Source organism: Trichomycterus rosablanca, chromosome 1 (assembly GCF_030014385.1).
Source record: "Trichomycterus rosablanca isolate fTriRos1 chromosome 1, fTriRos1.hap1, whole genome shotgun sequence".
NCBI lineage: Eukaryota > Metazoa > Chordata > Actinopteri > Siluriformes > Trichomycteridae > Trichomycterus > Trichomycterus rosablanca.
The window spans coordinates 48,416,573-48,434,631 of NC_085988.1; the positions used below are offsets into that span (position 1 = coordinate 48,416,573).

Below are 18,059 nucleotides of genomic sequence, written 5' to 3' on the forward strand. Positions count from 1 at the left end.
TTTGGTTGGTTGGCTATTTCTGGGAGGATTTAAAACGGTTCCAAGTTTTCTTCATTTGGAGACAAATGCTCCTAAGAACGGTTCAATGTTGTAAAAAATTTTCCATTATGCTAGGGTTCAAATCTCAGTGGGGCTATTGACTGACCTGGCTTCTACACAGACATGATTGGCGGAGTGGTTGGGGGATAGCCAAAACTCTGCAATGGATTGGTGCTTTCTACAGGGTATTTCTGCCTTGCGCCCAGTGTTTCCATCATAACCAGACCCACCACAAACCTGACCAGGATAAACCGGTTGATAAAAAATAATATACAATATCTCTTTTGGAATTACTTTCAAATGCTGCATAATATATTGCATGTTTAGAACTTTTAGCCCAGTTTAACTTGCAGGTTTCTTATTAGGTAATGGTTAAATTGAACATGGCTGGCGGTAATCAAGCCTGAGTGTTTTTAATTCAGTTGTCAATCACATTTAGTTCACTATTTATTTATTTATTGAATAAATAAAGGGGCATTTAAATTATTTCTACATAGGACCAGTTTATGTTGGATAACCTTTTGGATATCTCTTTACAGGGATATAAGTTCTCATGAATTCATTGTATTTTTAGTATTCCATTCAAAGTAATCTTTACATTTAGTTTCTGTTTCATTTGTGTGGTTCTAGAGACAAAATGTATTTATAATGTGCACTGCACTTTGTGTACCATCGGTTAAATAGACACTAATTGTCTTTACTTTGTCAGCATTTTGTCTTACACTGTATTACTTGCATTTGTTGTAGTATTGTTTACAAATCACAACTTGTTTAGAAATGTGTACATGTACACTGTATAACCAAGCATTTGATCAAAAAATTTCATATTAATGTGGACCTTTTTAGTTTCTTAATTTGTTTTTAGTATATAAGTTATATTAATATATAATATAATATAATATAATATATTAATTATATTAATTAAAGTATATAATTATAGTTTATTAAAATCTTTTTTTTCTGTTTAGGGTCCAACCACTTTGGCATTGCTGGCTATTATTCCATGCAAGCACTGAAGGAGAACATGATTGTGAGTTTATACACACACACAAATACACACACACACACACATACACTGATCAGCCATAACATTAAAACCACCTCCTTGTTTCTACTCTCACTGTCCATTTTATCAGCTCCACTTACTATATAGAAGCACTTTGTAGTTCTACAATTACTGACTGTAGTCCATCTGTTTCTTTACATATCTTTTTAGCCTGTTTTCAACCTGTTCTTTAATGGTCAGGACTCTTCCAGGACCACCACAGAGCAGGTATTATTTGGGTGGTGGATCATTCTCAGCACTGCAGTAACACTGACTGGTGGAGTGTTATTGTGTGTTGTGCTGGTATGAGTGGATCAGACACAGCAATGCTGCTGGAGTTTTTAAACACCTCACTGTCACTGCTGGATTGAGAATAGTCCACCAACCAAAAATATCCAGCCAACAGCGCTCCATGGGCAGCGTCCTGTGACCACTGATGAAGGTCTAGAAGATGACCAACTCAAACAGCAGCAACAGATGAGCGATCGTCTCTGACTTTACATCTACAAGGTAGACCAACTAGGTAGGAGTGTCTAATAGAGTGGACAGTGAGTGGACACTGTATTTAAAAACTCCAGCAGCGCTGTAACCAGCACAACACACACTAACACACCACCACCATGTCAGTGTCACTGCAGTGCTGAGAATGATCCACCACCTAAATAATACCTGCTCTGTGGTGGTGCTGTGGGGGTCCTGACCACTGAAGAACAGGGTGAAAGCAGGCTAAGAAAAGTATGTAGAAAAATAGATGGACTACAGTCAGTAATTGTAGAACTACAAAATGCTTCTATATGGTAAGTGGAGCTGATAAAATGGACAGTAAGTGTAGAAACAAGGTGGTTTTAATGTTATGGCTGATCGGGGTATGTATATATATGTTTCTGAGACAGATAAGATGTATGTGTGTCTGTGTTGGTCAAAACTAAAGGTTTTATTAAGGATGATTAGAAATCTTGCATCTTCCACTCATCTCTTGCTTGTGTGTAGGGAATGTCCTACACTAACTCCTCTCCTCTAGTGGTTCCAACTCGAGCCAAAAAGGTAAAAGTATTCACCAACATTTCTATATTATCAGCATCTTACTTACAACATGTTACAGCATATCTGCTACATTCATTTTATAAAAATTTAAAGCTTGTGCAAAATATAATTTACTAACCCTAAATTATATTTTGCACCCTCTCTTGATTTGTTATTTAACTCACAATACTACGAAGTACTTCATTGTAGTTTGTAAAATATATCTGCAAGCGACTATTTTTGGGGTTCCATTACAAATTGGCCCAATGTGGACCAATACATGAGTATGTGACCATTCCAGATGGAGTATATGACACAGAAGCACTTTGCCAAATTTCATGTCAATCGGCCAATCTTTGTTTGCGTAACATTATCTTGCATGTTGGTGGCACGGTGGCTAAGTGGGTAGCACTGTAGCCTAACAGCAAGAAGGTCCTGGGTTCGATCCCCAGGTGGGGCGGTCCGGGTCCTTTCCGTGCGGAGTTTGCATGTTCTCCACGTGTCTGCGTGGGTTTCCTCCCACAGTCCAAAGACATGCAGTCAGGTTAATTGGAGATACAAAATTGTCCAAGACTGATGAACCTTGTGTAATGAGTAACTACCGTTCCTGTCATGAATGTAACCAAAGTGTAAAACATGACGTTAAAATCCTAATAAACAAACATTCTTGCATGTTTTAGCGCCACCTAGCACTGCAGTTACATCATTGTTTTTGGCATAGTGTACAAACATTCTATGCTATGTGCCTTTAAAATTTGGTGGCAGTTGGTGCAAATATTTCTGAGTTAGAGCAGTGTATGTGTGCTTTATGCTTGGCTTCCTCCACCCATGTTATTGATTGGCATCTGGCAGCGACACTGTATAGAAATCTCAGTATTTTTTTTAGTATTGTAGTATTTATAGTATTTTTTCAGAACTTAATTATTAAAGAAGTTAGGGATCCATTGATAGCACATTTGTGTATGTGGAGTGAAACCCCACAGACTTGTTTGTGCTCAAAAATGTGTGATTTTGCATATTATGCAAATTAGGTCAAGATCTAGGTGTGTGGAGCTAAATGGTTCTCGAGGCTTTTTGTAGGGTGTGAGACAAACAATAAGAGAGACAAAAGCACTGCAGTTACACCATCTTTTTTGCAATAGCTTGAGGACCTTCTATTATATGTGCCTCTGAACTTGTGAACTTGAACTTGGTGACAATTGTTGTAATGCTTTCTGAGTTAGAGCAGTATTTGTGTGCCTTATGCTTTGCTTACTCTATTCATGTTTTGATTCTGCATCTGGTTACTGTGTAATAATTTTATTTATTTATTTGATAATTATCAAAGTTCAAGTTTTTCCTGAAAACAAGCTGAAACTTTGACTCTGTCTTTTGTTTCATCTAAAATAAGCTTGGGCCCAGATAACTTTATTAATGAACGGCTTTCTCTTTATTTAAACAAGTTTCAGGTTACATTTCTTGATTTAGCAGCAAACTGTGTTAACGTTTTTGTGTAATACTTCTGAGCCTGTGTCACTATATTTATCATATTGGCATTATATTTCAACTGCAATATAATGTGAGGGGTTGAAGGTCACACACATTCAGCACTCAGTGAAGCTGAGTAGTAAAAACATTGGAAATCTTTTTCTACTTTTGTCAGTTACATTTTTACTTTTTGCTTTTTCTACTTTTTGTCAGTTTTATTGGATTTTACTAAATGTCCCAACTTTTCTGGAAATTCAGTTTATTGATATACTGATGTACTACTGTTTATACTACAGCTGAAATCAAAATGTTGTAATAACAATTGTTCTTATTATAACAGCCTTTGAATTTAAATGTGTATGGTAACTGCCTTTTTGAAATATTAAGTGATGAGAACATATACACATGTTCTTTTATTTCTTGGTTTAAAAAGACATACAGCATCTTAGATAATTTATTTGGTGGTGTAGAAAGGTGAAAAGTTTTATCATGTCATTTAACTTTGTCATGGCCTTGTAATTACTGATAAGTAATTTCAGTTGACTACAATGGTGGGGCGACACGGTGGCTCGGTGGGTAGCACTGTCGCCTCACAGCAAGAAGGTCCAGGGTTCGATCCCCAGGTGGGGCGGTCTGGGTCCTTTCTGTGTGGAGTTTGCATGTTCTCCCCGTGTCTGCGTGGGTTTACTCCGGGAGCTCCAGTTTCCTCCCACAGTCCAAAAACATGCAAGTGAGGTAAATTGGAGACACTAAATTGTCCATGACTGTGTTCGATATAACCTTGTGAACTGATGAACCTTGTGTGAAGATAAACTACCGTTTCCTCTCATGAATGTAACCAAAAGTGTAAAACATGACGTTAAAATCCTAATAAACAAACGAACAAACTACAATGGTGACATGTTTAAATAAATAGGACATATTTCACCCAATGCACCCTTTAGACTGAGCTATAAGCATTACAATTGGGAAGGAAAAGAAGCCTTGTCCAGATCTTACAAAGTGGAATAAATTTCAACCAGGAATGATACACTATATAATATTAGGTCACTCCCTTTAATTTTTGAATGTATATGTTTCAGCAACAACAGTTGCCAACAGGTGCAATAATCAATATTGTAATGGAATTATATGCTTCCATCTTTGCTTGCAACAGTTTAGGGAGGCGCCTTTCCTGTTCCCGCATCACTGTGGCCCTGTGCACAAAGCAAGGTCTTTAAAGACATGAAGAAAAGCTTGGTTTAAACCTCAGACCCTCTGAATAGCTTTGGAATGAACTGGAACATCAGTTGGAGCTTTCTTGACCAACATCAGTGCCGAGCCACACAATACTCTTTTGACTGAATGGGCACAAATTCCCACAGACAAGTCTTGTGAAAAGCATTTTCAGAAGAGCGGCTATTGTTATAGCTGAAAGGATCACACAGAGGCCACTCTGTTTTAATAACATTTGTTTTTTAAATGGGATGTCCAACAAGCTTATGGTCAATTGTCTAAATACTTTTGGCCATGTAGTGTACCTGTACCAAATTAAAGTTGTAATTAGTATACAGTACTACAACAACTAAAAGTAATACAGCAGTGTAGGACAAGACAATGTGCAGTCTATAGTGCTTTAGTGAAACCATAAGAGAAGCAAAACAGGATTATGTTAGTACACAATTAATAAAATTCTATGTGATCATAAACAATCATACTATTATTTGCTTTCTGTTAGGCTACTTAATTTTAATTAGTTTGTGTCTTCTCTTTACAGTGCACTTTGGGGACAAACCCCATTAGTGTTGCAGCTCCTGCTAAGAATGGTGACAGCTTTGTGCTGGACATGGCAACCTCTGCTGTTGCTCTTGGAAAGGTACATCCCACAACAGAATATCCAATCTACAGCCACTGCAGAATGTTTTGATAAAGTAGATCAGTAATGTTGCTCTGAACCAAATTTAAGCCACGTTAAATAATCAGACTACTGGAGGCCAGCACGGTCACTGTAAACCTATGTACAGCTGAAATCAAAAGTGTCCAAGAAACGTGTTCAATATGTAATAGCAGTCTTGGTATCTTTGTTCTTTTTTGTCCTCAAATAATTGTAACATATATTCTTTCATAATTCATATCACAACCTCTGCTGGGCCAAACATCTTCATACAGCAATATACAGTATACAGTATATTAGATATTTTACATAGGTTTCTTTTTTGTTTGGTGGTGTCGAACGTTGTGGCATAATTAACATGCATTTATAAAATATAACCAACCACACTCTCCTCTACCCAAGTTCAATATGGGAGAAAACCTATATACAGTGGGGCCAAAAAGTATTTAGTCAGCCACTGATTGTGCAGGTTCTCCTACTTAGAAAGATGAGAGAGGTCTGTAATTTTCATCATAGGTACACTTCAACTATGAGAGACAAAATGAGAAGAAAAAAATCCAGGAAATCACATTGTAGGATTTTTAAAGAATTTATTTGTAAATGATGGTGGAAAATAAGTATTTGGTCAATAACAAAAGTTCAACTCAATACTTTGTAACATAACCTTTGTTGGCAATGACAGAGGTCAAACGTTTCCTCCATGCAGATCTCCTCTAGAGCAGTGATGTTTTGGGGCTGTCGCTGGGCAACACAGACTTTCAACTCCCTCCACAAATTTTCTATGGGGTTGAGGTCTGCAGACTGGCTAGGCCACTCCAGGACCTTGAAATGCTTTTGACGGAGCCACTCCTTCGTTGCCCGAGCGGTGTGTTTGGGATCATTGTCATGCTGGAAGACCCAGCCACGTTCCATCTTCAATGCTCTCACTGATGGAAGGAGGTTTTGGCTTAAAATCTCACGATACATGGCCCCGTTCATTCTTCCCTTAACACGGATCAGTCGTCCTGTCCCCTTTGCAGAAAAACAGCCCCAAAGCATGATGTTTCCACCCCCATGCTTCACAGTAGGTATGGTGTTCTTGGGATGCAACTCAGCATTCTTCTTCCTCCAAACACGACGAGTTGAGTTTTTACCAAAAAGTTCAATTTTGATTTCATCTGACCACATGATATTCTCCCAATCCTCACAGTCAGTGGCTGACTAAATACTTTTTGGCCCCACTGTACACTGATCAGCCATAACATTAAAACCACCTCCTTGTTTCTACACTCACTGTCCATTTTATCAGCTCCACTTACCATATAGGAGCACTTTGTAATTCTACAATTACTGATGGAGTTTGTAAACACCTCACTGTCACTGCTGACAGTGCTGCTGAGAATAGTCCACCAACCAAAAATATATCCAGCCAACAGTGCCCCGTGGGCAGCGTCCTGTGACCACTGATGAAGGTCTAGAAGACCATTTCAAACAGCAGCAATAGATGTGCGAGACTTTACATCTACAAGGTGGACAAACTAGGTAGGAGTGTCTAATAGAGTGGACAGTGAGTGGACACGGTATTTAAAAACTCCAGCAGCGCTGCTGAGTCTGATCCACTCATACCAGCACGACACACACTAACTCACCACCACCATGTCATTGTCACTGCACAGCTGAGAATGATCCACCACCTAAATAATACCTACTCTGTGGTGGCCCTGTGGGGGTCCTGACCATTGAAGAACAGGGTGAAAGCAGTCTAAAAAAGTATGTAGAGAAACAGATGGACTACAGTTAGTAATTGTAGAACTACAAAGTGCTTCTTTATGGTAAGTGGAGCAGATAAAATGGACAGTGAGTGTAGAAACAAGGAGGTGGTTTTAATGTTATGGCTGATCAGTTTATATATACAATAAAAAGAAACAAAAGGAAACAAAATCAAGAAGGTCCGTCCCATGTGTGCCGAGCAGCTTTGCACGGACACTTGTGTCATCCTCTACTCAGCTTACATGCCAAACACCAAGCCTCACGAATACGCCACGCCTTAACAGCTTCCCCAAAACAGTTTATAAAAAGACACAAACCTACTGGTAGTACAATACACTAAAACATTCCAAATTAAGATTCAATTAACAGAGAACTGTTTCTACTAGCAGAAGTTTAATAAACAGCAAAAGCTAAAAATATCTTGACTCTGGTGGCTAGAAGCTCTTCTCAGGCAAGCTCGCACACTCACACCCTTCAATATAAACAAAAGAAAAGCTGCAGTACCCACACTGTTCCGGGGTGGTTTTAACCAACCCCTCTGAGTCTGCAGTATCATGCCAGTGGTGTGTGACTGTTTTTAATTTCTTAAGAGTTTTAAGGGGAAGTAGAGGTTTATGGCTGACAGGGTATATCCACAGGTATCTAAAACACCACACCTTTTTATCTTTTGAAAATTTAACCAATGCCAGCACTAAAACTAGTCCTACATACAAACTACTTGTTATCAAGGAACACAAAGAGACGGGTTAAGAAAGCTGGTGTAAGTATTTATTACAACACTGAACATGGAACAATATACAACACAGGACACAAATATGAACAAGCATTAGACAAATGTAATAAGATGATAATTACACATACACCTGATGTGTAAAGTTGTTGATAGAATTTCTAAAGCTTATAATGACTATAAGAGAACACAAAGACTATAATGTAAACCCAAACCCTAATAGAAAAATACAAACTAAACACTACCACTAGGGCACTTGGCTGGTACAGTGGTCACTCTCACTTCTCACTTTCTTAAAGGGTAAAGCTGTGGTAAAACATGAAAATGAAAATTTAATTGAAAAAACACGACCACTATTGAATGGTAAGACTAGGAAAACACAAGGAAATAAGGAGCAGAACAAAGGTACATGGAAAGTACAATGCTGGGCGGTGATTGTCTGGAATTGCGAGCTTTTAAAGCACACTGATGATGTCATGAATGAGCTTCAGGTGCCAGTACCGAAGTGAATCTGAGAGCTGTGGTCACTCAGCTGAGATGCGGATACAGGGAAAGAGGCTGCTGAGAATTGCAGTCTGGCTATATTAGCACATAAAGGCACCAGCTGTGATTAATCTTAAAAATTAAAAAAGAATTAGGATGCCATCCCGCAAACATAAATCGGATTTTAGTGCTTTGTACACCACTAAATCGATATGTACACTTTATACCTGGCAGATTTACCTATTTTTACCATTTTAGGTGGAGCTTAATGACCGCAGTGGCCACTCTATCCCAGAAGGTTGGGGTTGTGATGCCCAGGGTCATCCAACCTCTGACCCCAAGAAGGTTCTGTCTGGAGGAGGCCTGGTACCCGTGGGTGGCAGTGAAACCACAGGTATCTGCTTCTACTTGTCTCAACTATTTCCTTTAACATGCGTCTCTGTGAAGACCCAATTAGATATCACCATCCCACAGAAGTCTATGATCTTGTTGTGATCCCTGTCATTACATCTACTATACTATCAACTAGGCTTGGAACAGACTCATTCTGAGAGGAGTCACATTATGAGGCTATCAGTGCAGTAAAACAAGCAAAAACCCATTTGAGATTAGGATGGGTCTGAGCCTCCTGATAGGATAGGTCAGATGTTTTATTCACATTGCTCTTTGACTTGGCTATGACCTATTTAAAAATGGTTTCTAAAGTGTAATGAATGCTACATTGACTATTGAAAATGGGTTTTGTCAGGATACATGGTCATTTGAACTGCAGTACTTTTCTAGTAGATGTGTTGTATGGATAATTTAACATGTAAGGTACTACAGTGGTGGCGCAGCAGTAAAACACGCTAGCACACAAGAGCTGGGATTTTTGAATACTTCATATCGAATCTCAGCTCTGCTATCCGGCCGGGCTGGGCGGCCGCATGAACAAGGTTTGGCTGTTGTTCATAGGGTAGGACATGCCAGATAGGGACTCCCCATAACTGATCGAATTATGACCTCTGCTGGCTGGTTGATGGCGTCTGCAGAGAGTCAAGGAATAATGCTGATCAGGGTGTGGCTCTCCGTGCACAAAGCTGATCCGCATATGAACTCACCTCGTGCAGGTGAAAAGATGCAGTCGGCTACTGCACACGTGCCCTCAATTGGGGCGGGGGTCAGCTCCAGTAGAGAGGAAGGATAACACAATTGGGTAAAAATTGGACTCGCTAAAATCGGGAGCTAAAGGGACAAAATGCATTAAAAAAGCTTAACACAATGAGTTTAAGAGAAACATCTAGTTTAAGGGTACAAATTTCTCCACAAAGTGCGTCAAGTATTAAAATATTTTGAGTTTATAAGACGTCAAGTTACAAGGTGCCACTGTATTAATACTTATTCATACTTTATGCACTGATGTTAGCCAGAAGACACTTAAAGAGAACACCAAAACCTCATATAAAATATGATTTTGTCAAATGACATTACAGACCCTGTGAATAAACATTCATACATATGAATCTTATCTGTCTGTTAGGAGGTTATAAGGGCTACGGACTGGCACTTATGGTGGAGTTGTTCTGCGGAATTCTTTCTGGTTCAAACTACAGTGAACATATACGCACATGGAAAGTGACTGACCGCGTAGCAAACCTGGTATTTACATGCACAACAACACACACACATGTATATAAAAAAGAATATGAGAGCTAGTTAAGCTCAATGTTGAACTTTTTTGCTGTCATATACACTGATTATGCATAACATTATGACCACCCTCCTAATATTGTGTTGGTCGCCCTTTTGCTGCCAAAACAGCCCTGCAACTGTGATGCACTGTGTATTCTGACACCTTTCTATCAGAACCAGCATTAACTTCTTCAGCAATTTGAGCTACAGTAGCTCGTCTGTTGGATCGGACTCGCTCAAATCCTTACGCTTGCCCATTTTTCCTGCTTCCTGCCTAATATATCTCACCCACTAACAGGTGCCGTGATGAAGAGATAATCAGTGTTATTCACTTCACCTGTCAGTGGTCATAATGTTATGCCTAGTCGGTGTATGTGGGTATTTTGTACAAACAACATTTTCATTTTGTAAAATGTAATAAAAAGAAGAATCTTTGATTTGCTCATTCTCTTAAATCTTATTTAACTGGCAATTGTACAAAGAAAAGATTTGATTTATTTCACAAGCAACTTAATTGTAGTTTGTTAATACAAACACATTTAGAATTTAATGCCTGTAACACCTTTTAAACAGTGACAGAGGCGTGTGTACCTCTGTGTTACATTACCTTTCTTATTAACTGCACTTTTCAATAGTTTAGGTACTGTTTGTCTATGAAGCCATACTGTTGTAGTGTGTACAGAATAAGGCCTGGCACTGTCTTTTAAAACAACCATGGACTTTTCGGGAAAGGATCTTGCACTTATGTCTATCTAAAACCATATTTAATGCCTCAGTTCAATGGTACATTTACACATATGCATGTCATCCATGATTTACATCACATTGGACTAAACCTTGAGTAAACTTTCTTTTTGAATTGATTAACAATTCTCTCACAAAGCTTAGCACAGGCTTAGCCTCTTTATTGATCCTCTTTTTATACCCAATCATGGTACCCTCACCTCTCACCAATTTACCTGCTTATTGTGAAATGTTTGAGAAGTAATTGTGCCCCAGTCCCGCTTTTTGAGTGTGTTACAGACATCATATAAAAAATGTGTTTATGCTGTACAAAATACAACCAAATTGGTCAGTCAAAACTCTTCAACCGTTTGGGTTAGAGATATGTGTAAACTGTGCAAACACTGCTCTCTAGTGGTTAGTATTCACCACTGAACCATCCTTTCCATACCAGGGTCAGTGTTTTGTGGCAATCAACCCAGAATTTTTCGCTACTGGTTTTGAAGACAGAATGTCAGACCTGCTGTCCCTACACAGGAACCTTGAGCCGGTGAGTATTCACAACTTTTGTAGCCAAAAGAAACATAGAGGTTTGTTCTTTAAGTCTTTTTTTACAAGCTCCCAGTGTGAAAGAAGTCCACCAATAGCAGTGCTTTACTGTTCATTGTGAACAGGTTGCACACCTGGATAAATGTAGTATAAAACTGGTACTTTGGGTGTTACCAGATTTTCTGATAACCTATACTCACCAGATGTGCCAGTGTTTTGTATTAGATGGCTAAAGAAGGACAAACAATAATCTAAAGATCTAAATTGACAAGGACCTATAGGAGTAACTGCATTCAAAAGCCTTTGCAGAATTGCAACTATTTATACTTTATTCACCCAAAAAGTTTCTAAACAAAGCAGAAATTACTGCATGCAGTTAATTAAGGATTGCTCATAAGAAAGAACATGGCCCAATACTTAGATCTTAAAGTTACCTGAAGAAAACCTTTGTTAATACTTGCAAATGAAACAATCCGGCTACAGTGGGCTAAGGTCCACTGGAAGCCTCATGAAGATTTAAGTGGTTTCATATTAATGAACATATTAATGTACCTCAAACTCGTGGATGCTTGACTAGCCTGTAAAATGACCAGACCTTAGTCACATTAAGAACCTAGAATTGATATAACACTCAAGACACTGGTGGAATTTACACCAATCAGCCACAACCTTTGATTATTATTTAATCTTCAATATTATATGCTGAAGAAAAATAGAAGGGGTTGTTCCCAGTATGCAGTGGTTAATACCTATCAAAAGTGGTCCAAGAAATGACAGTTGGTAACAGGGTCATGGGTGCCCAAGGCTCATTGATACATATGTGGAGCGAAGGCTAGCCCACCTAGTCCAGAAGCAAAATAGAGTGGTGTCAAAACACACAGGGCATTACAGCTTGCTGTGTATGATTGAAAGGTTGGATGATGCAGTTGCTTAAATGTTATAACATTATAATATTGTTAATATTGTTCTATTTTATTATTACTTATTAGTCATCACTATGTATGTATATGACAGAAATTATTATTTATAGGGTTTAGTATTATCTGCGCTGGGTCTTAGAACATATGAATCCCATGGATCCATGAATTTGGGGGACTACTGTACACACATCCAGTTAAAAATTTATTTTACAATAATGACAGCTTGCTGTGTTTGCAGACCAGTCAGCCCATGCTGACCTCTGTCCACTGCTGAAAGCACCTACAATGGGCATGTGAGCATCAGAACTGGACCACAGACCAGTGGGAGAAGGTGATCAGATAAATCATGTTCTTTTTTTTACATCCTGTGGATGGCTGGGTGTTGCTTCAAGGGGGAAAAGATCATAACGCATCGTAATGCACTGTGGGAGTAAGTAAAGCTGGCAGAGGCAGTGTAATGCTCTGGATGATTTTCTGCTGGGAAACCTTGGGTCTTGCCATTCATGTGAATATGAGAAACATACTACCTACTTAAACACTGTTTCAGACCATCTACACCTCCTTATGACAAGGGTATTTCCTGTCACACTGCAAAAATGTTAAGGAATAGTGATAAAGTGTTGAACTTGGCCTTAAAATCCCCCAGCTCTCAATCCGATGAAACACATGTGGGATGTGCAGTATGAACAAGATTGATCCATAGGCCCTATTGGGCAACTTACTGGACACAAGGGGGATGCTGCTAACATATTGGTGCCAGATACAACAGGACACGTTTAGAGGTCTTGTGAAGCCCATGCCTTGATGAGTCAGAGCTGCGAAAAATAAGCCTACACAATATTAGTTTTGTGGTTTTGATGTTTAGGCTGGTTGGTGTATATCTGACAGTGCCATTATTAAGACGAGGATAGAAGTAACCTGCTTTAAGTGATAGCTGCAATACAGTTATTTAATGAACACTTTGCTCCAGGTGTGCCATACAATAGCTGACTCTGCGCTCTGACCCCAGTTTTCAAACAAGCTGAGATATGGGAATAAATAATTGTATTGTACTGTATACCTGTATATGTATATATAACAAATAAAGGCATTCCATTTCATTACATCTAATGACAAAATGACCAAAGTGTTTTGTTCTGTGCTGAGAATATAAATTGTTGTTGTAGGCTGATCCTCAAAAGCCTGTGTTGGCTCCAGGAGACCCAGAGAGGAAACATATGCAGTTGTGCCAGGAGTTGGGTGGCATTCCATACCACCTAAGTGTGGTCAACCACATGGTACATGCACACATATTCATTTATTAATTCATTTATTTATTGTCTGTTTTACCACACATACACATACTGTACTTAAACATACAGTAATTCCCCCTTATCCACAGATTCACTTTCTGTGGTTTAGGTTAACCACACTTCAAAATCTTTCAGAAATAAGCAATTCATTTCATGCCATCCTGTTTGAGACATGAATCATCTTTTTGTCTCGCACATCCACTTAGTACATGCTGCCTGCAGTTAAAAGAAAGGTTGGATGCTGCGGTTGCCTGAATGTTGTAACACTGTGAAATTGTTAATATTGTTCTATTTTATTATTACTTTTTAGTCACTAATTCATTACTATAATCTGTATTATCTGCGCTGGGTCTTGGAACATATCCCGTGGATCCATGGATTTGAGGGACTACTGTACACACACCCAGTTAAATATTCACTTCTCAATAATGAAAATGAAATGCCAGACCAAAAAAAATGGGACATTTAAAAAAAAGTCAATAAAAAAACTCGGTCTTTCTTCATCTATTTTGACTTTTATTTTATTGCAAACAATTTGAACCCAACATGTAATGTTTTGTTTGTATATTTGTTAATACAAATATTTACCTCTTTGTAATGTTGCCATTCCTTCCTAAAAGACGTTTTGGCCCCGAGGATACCAAGTGATTAAGTGTTTCAGGTTTTATTTTCTCCCATTCTTCCTGCAAACACATCTTAAGATGTACAATAGTACAGGGCTGTCAGTGTCGCAGTGTTCGTTTCAAAATTCTCCACACATTATCTATCGAGCACAAATCAGGACTGCAGGCAGGCCAGTCCAGTAGCTGTACCCTCTTCTTCCGCAGCCATGACTTTGTAATGTGTGCAGCATGTGGTTTTGCATTTTCTTGTTGAAAAATGCATGGACGTCCCAGGAAAAGATGACGTCTTGAAGGCAGCACATGTTGCTCTAAGATCTCCATGTACTTTTCTGCATTAATGCTGCCATCACAAAAGTGTAAATGACCTTTGTCAAAAGCACTAATTTAACCCCATACCATGGCAGTCCCTGGCTTTGGACTTGTTGCTGACAACAGGCTGGATGGTCCTTTTTTGTTTCCCTCTCAGCATTAAGTAACAATTTAAGTTTTGTTCCCAACCTTGGCAAAGACCACTAGTTTTTTAATTAGACTTATTATTAGCCATTATTACAAACAAGAAATCAGGTTAAGTAACAAAGTTTATTAACTTACAGAACTTTTTACTCAACCAAATCTATATATGTAAGTTGCAGCTTGTCATAGTAATTTCATAAATATCACAAATCCTGCACAACAGAAGGACAACAGAACATGTGTAGTCTTTAGCAGCATGTGAACTACAGGAACACATTAGTCCAGTTTGCATTTCTAAATGCTTTGTTTCTTTTTTTTATACCAGAATAAGTTGGCCAGCACTTTGCAAGTGAGTCCTCTACTGCCCACCACCAAACTTATTCAATGACAGAAGCCTGCTGCTCGTTCCACGTGTGCTTACTTCTACATTCACAATCAGTATATAAAGTAATAGAACACCTATTACATTATTACAGGACTGAGTAACTACAGATTCACACAATTCTGATAGTTGTTAACTGATTCATCATGATTAGATGTTTTGCTTTTATTATGTGCACTATATACTCTCATAAGACACTGAATTATTTTTCTAAAAGTAATACATTGTAGTTGCTTGTAGATACACATTAATAAAGTGTATAATGGGTTTTAGTGGGATGTTTTAATCATAGCCAACCAGCAGGTGGCGCCATGCTTCCATGGCGGTATGGCTTATTCAGCACTTAAAAACGCACAATACAAATACACAAATACAAATGTAGTGATATATGTCTGTTACAATACATTTTTAATAAAATCTAGCAATTGCCAGTGTGTTGTTTTTGCTTACAGTTCTGCTTTTTTACGAAAGCTAAAGAAAGCTCAATTTCTTAGATAGTATAACCTCTACAAACAGAAGGTTGCTTGGAAAACCCTTAGTGATTATTTTGGAAAAAAGACAGTTGAGTGTGAATGCAGATAGTAATAAATCTGCACAGCTTTAGGGACCTAGCTTTGATGCCATTTGATTTGTTACTGTCTGTGTGGAGTTCTACTTGTATCTCACTTCCCAGCATACTGTATCAATAGTTGGATTAGGCTACTTTAAATTGCCAAATGGTGAAAGTCTGAATAAGTAAAGAATGTGTGTGATGGCAAACCCTGTCTCCAGTATTCCTGGATCCAGATCCACTAAAAATGACCAGAAGGTGCATACTGATACAGTATAATGAAGGAAGGGACTGTTTACTTTCTATATTTTGTTTTTAATTTTGGGCAGTTGTAGCCTAGTGGTTAAGTTACTGGACTAGTAATTAAAAGGTCGCTGGTTTAAGCCCCACCACTGCCAGGTTGCCACTGTTGGGCCCTTGAGCAAGACCCTTAACCTTCAATTGCTTGGACAATACTGTCACAGTACTGTAAGTCTCTCTGGATAAAAGCGTCTGCTAAATGCTGAAAATGTAAACTGTATTTTGGGTTTTTTTTTAACTGACTTTTCTTTTTGCTTCTGTGAGCAAGTTTTGCTCATCTTTTCTCTTTGTCAGTTGCTGTCTTTGTGCTTCCGACTTTTCCTCTTTATCTGCTGCAAGCTCTTATCTTGTGGTCTTTTACATTTGGTTTCTTTTTTTGTTGGGATGGCAAACGTTTCCAGTCATCTGTGTCATCCAAATCACAACGTTTACTGAGTAGTGGTCTGCAAGCTCCTGCTTTGGTTCAAAACTGGCCTAATTTTCCTGAGGGTAGTGGTGCAATCTACATCTAGTCCAGGTCTACAAGAGAGTTCAAGAGAGGCTTTATTGTCATTTCAGCAATATACAAGTACATATTGCAATGAGACAACGTTCCTCCAGGACAAAGGTGCAACACAGAACAAAAACGGCAAGACAATACAATAAACACAGTGCAGGTAAAAACACAGTACAATAAATACAAAAAGGCCTACAATAAATACAGAAGACAATTCTTATCTTAAAAGTAATTAAGGAAGACAAGACTAGACCTAGTGTACAAGAACTGCTGGCCAGTACATGGTATTGAGTAAAAGATAGGTGAGGTAAAAACATATTCTGATGTACAGTTAGCAGCAGATATATAAAAAGAGTAAGGTGCAAAAATGCATACATACAAACTCCTGGGCTTTTCAATGCATCAGCTTTATTTACTGACTGGCAGTCTGGCAGTCCAGTGTGCATCTGTGAGTGCCAGGTCGTTGTGCTACTGCTCCAAATCCATTCATGCTCCATACCATCTCTTTCTTTGCAGCTCAACTTCACTTGACATTACTATTCACTGTTCTTCCTTCAAGTCTTAGGTTTTTCCTGTAGTTTTAATGTTTTGCTTTTTAATTGATACTATATAAGCTAAACTTATTATTTATTAACAGATCTGTCAGGTGATCTTAAAGCAATCAATTCCCATGACCTATTTTTACAGACTATTTAATAAGCTATCATTATTCTTTTTTTTGTTTGTTTAACCAAAAGCTAGATATTCAAAGTAGTACAGTCATTTATTAAATGACCATTGTACTGCAAACTAACACTTCAGACATTCTGATGACAATCTAGATCATTAATTAATTAATTGAGTGTCCGTTTTACCACCGTTTTATCCTGGTCAGGGTTGGGGTGTCTGATTTATTTTTTAAAAAGCAGTAAATACCACGGACAGGTCACCAGTCCATCACAGGACAGACATGTGCACACACACACACACCCCAGGGTAGCTCCAGGGTCGGCATGGTGGCTCGGGGGTAGCACTGTCGTCTCACAGCAAGAAGGTCCTGGGTTCGAAACCCAAGTGGAGTGGTCCAGATCCTTTCTGTGTGGAGATTGCATGTTCTCCCCGTGTCTGTGTGGGTTTCCTCCGGGTGCTCTGGTTTCCTCCCACAGTCCAAAGACATGCAAGTGAGGTGAATTGAAGATACAAAATTGTCCATGACTGTGTTTGACATTAAACTTGTTAACTGATGAATCTTGTGTAACCAGTAACTACCGTTCCTGTCATGAATGTAACCAAAGTGTAAAAACATGATGTTAAAATCCTTATAAATGAATAAATAGTAGCTCCAGTTGACCTGACTGCATGTCTTTGGACTTGTGGGAGAAAACCTATGTGGATACAGGAAGAACATGCAAACTCCACACATAAAGGACCCTGGCTGTCCGACCAGGGAATTAAGCCCTTCTCGCTGTAAACTGACAGCGCTCCCCACTACGCCACCATGCCCAATCCAGATCAATATAATGCAATACAATAATATGTCTTAAAGACTTAAGGTACATCTTGGACTCCAGTCACTATGAATAGTATTCATATGTTCTCATAGTTCATGTAGGTTTCACCTGTTTATTTCTCTTACCTCTCATACTCACGCTTCTGTGAGTAATTTCCATGTAATGGACTGACATCCTGTCCTGTTTCCAGGTGGCACTCGA

The 18,059-nt window shown here is 38.6% G+C and overlaps 1 protein-coding gene across 2 annotated transcripts in view; it reads left to right on the forward strand.

The window, feature by feature from the left end:
* Positions 1–15,453, forward strand: part of LOC134312050 (uncharacterized oxidoreductase YjmC-like) — a 30,614-nt gene extending 15,161 nt beyond the window's left edge. The window contains exons 4-11 of one of the 2 annotated variants that reach the window (XR_010011490.1): positions 1,008–1,069; positions 2,075–2,128; positions 5,331–5,429; positions 8,668–8,803; positions 9,929–10,047; positions 11,258–11,353; positions 12,511–12,603; positions 13,439–13,528. Coding sequence is in view for 1 of the 2 variants with exons in the window: in XM_062993703.1 (XP_062849773.1) it covers positions 1,008–1,069; positions 2,075–2,128; positions 5,331–5,429; positions 8,668–8,803; positions 9,929–10,047; positions 11,258–11,353; positions 13,439–13,549; positions 14,966–15,028 (740 nt within the window). In the remaining variant the exon portion in view is untranslated. Of the gene's footprint in view, positions 1–1,007; positions 1,070–2,074; positions 2,129–5,330; positions 5,430–8,667; positions 8,804–9,928; positions 10,048–11,257; positions 11,354–12,510; positions 12,604–13,438; positions 13,550–14,965 lie in introns of those variants that run through there. The other variant, XM_062993703.1, reaches the window with a different exon arrangement.
* Positions 15,454–18,059: the final 2,606 nt, after the last annotated feature.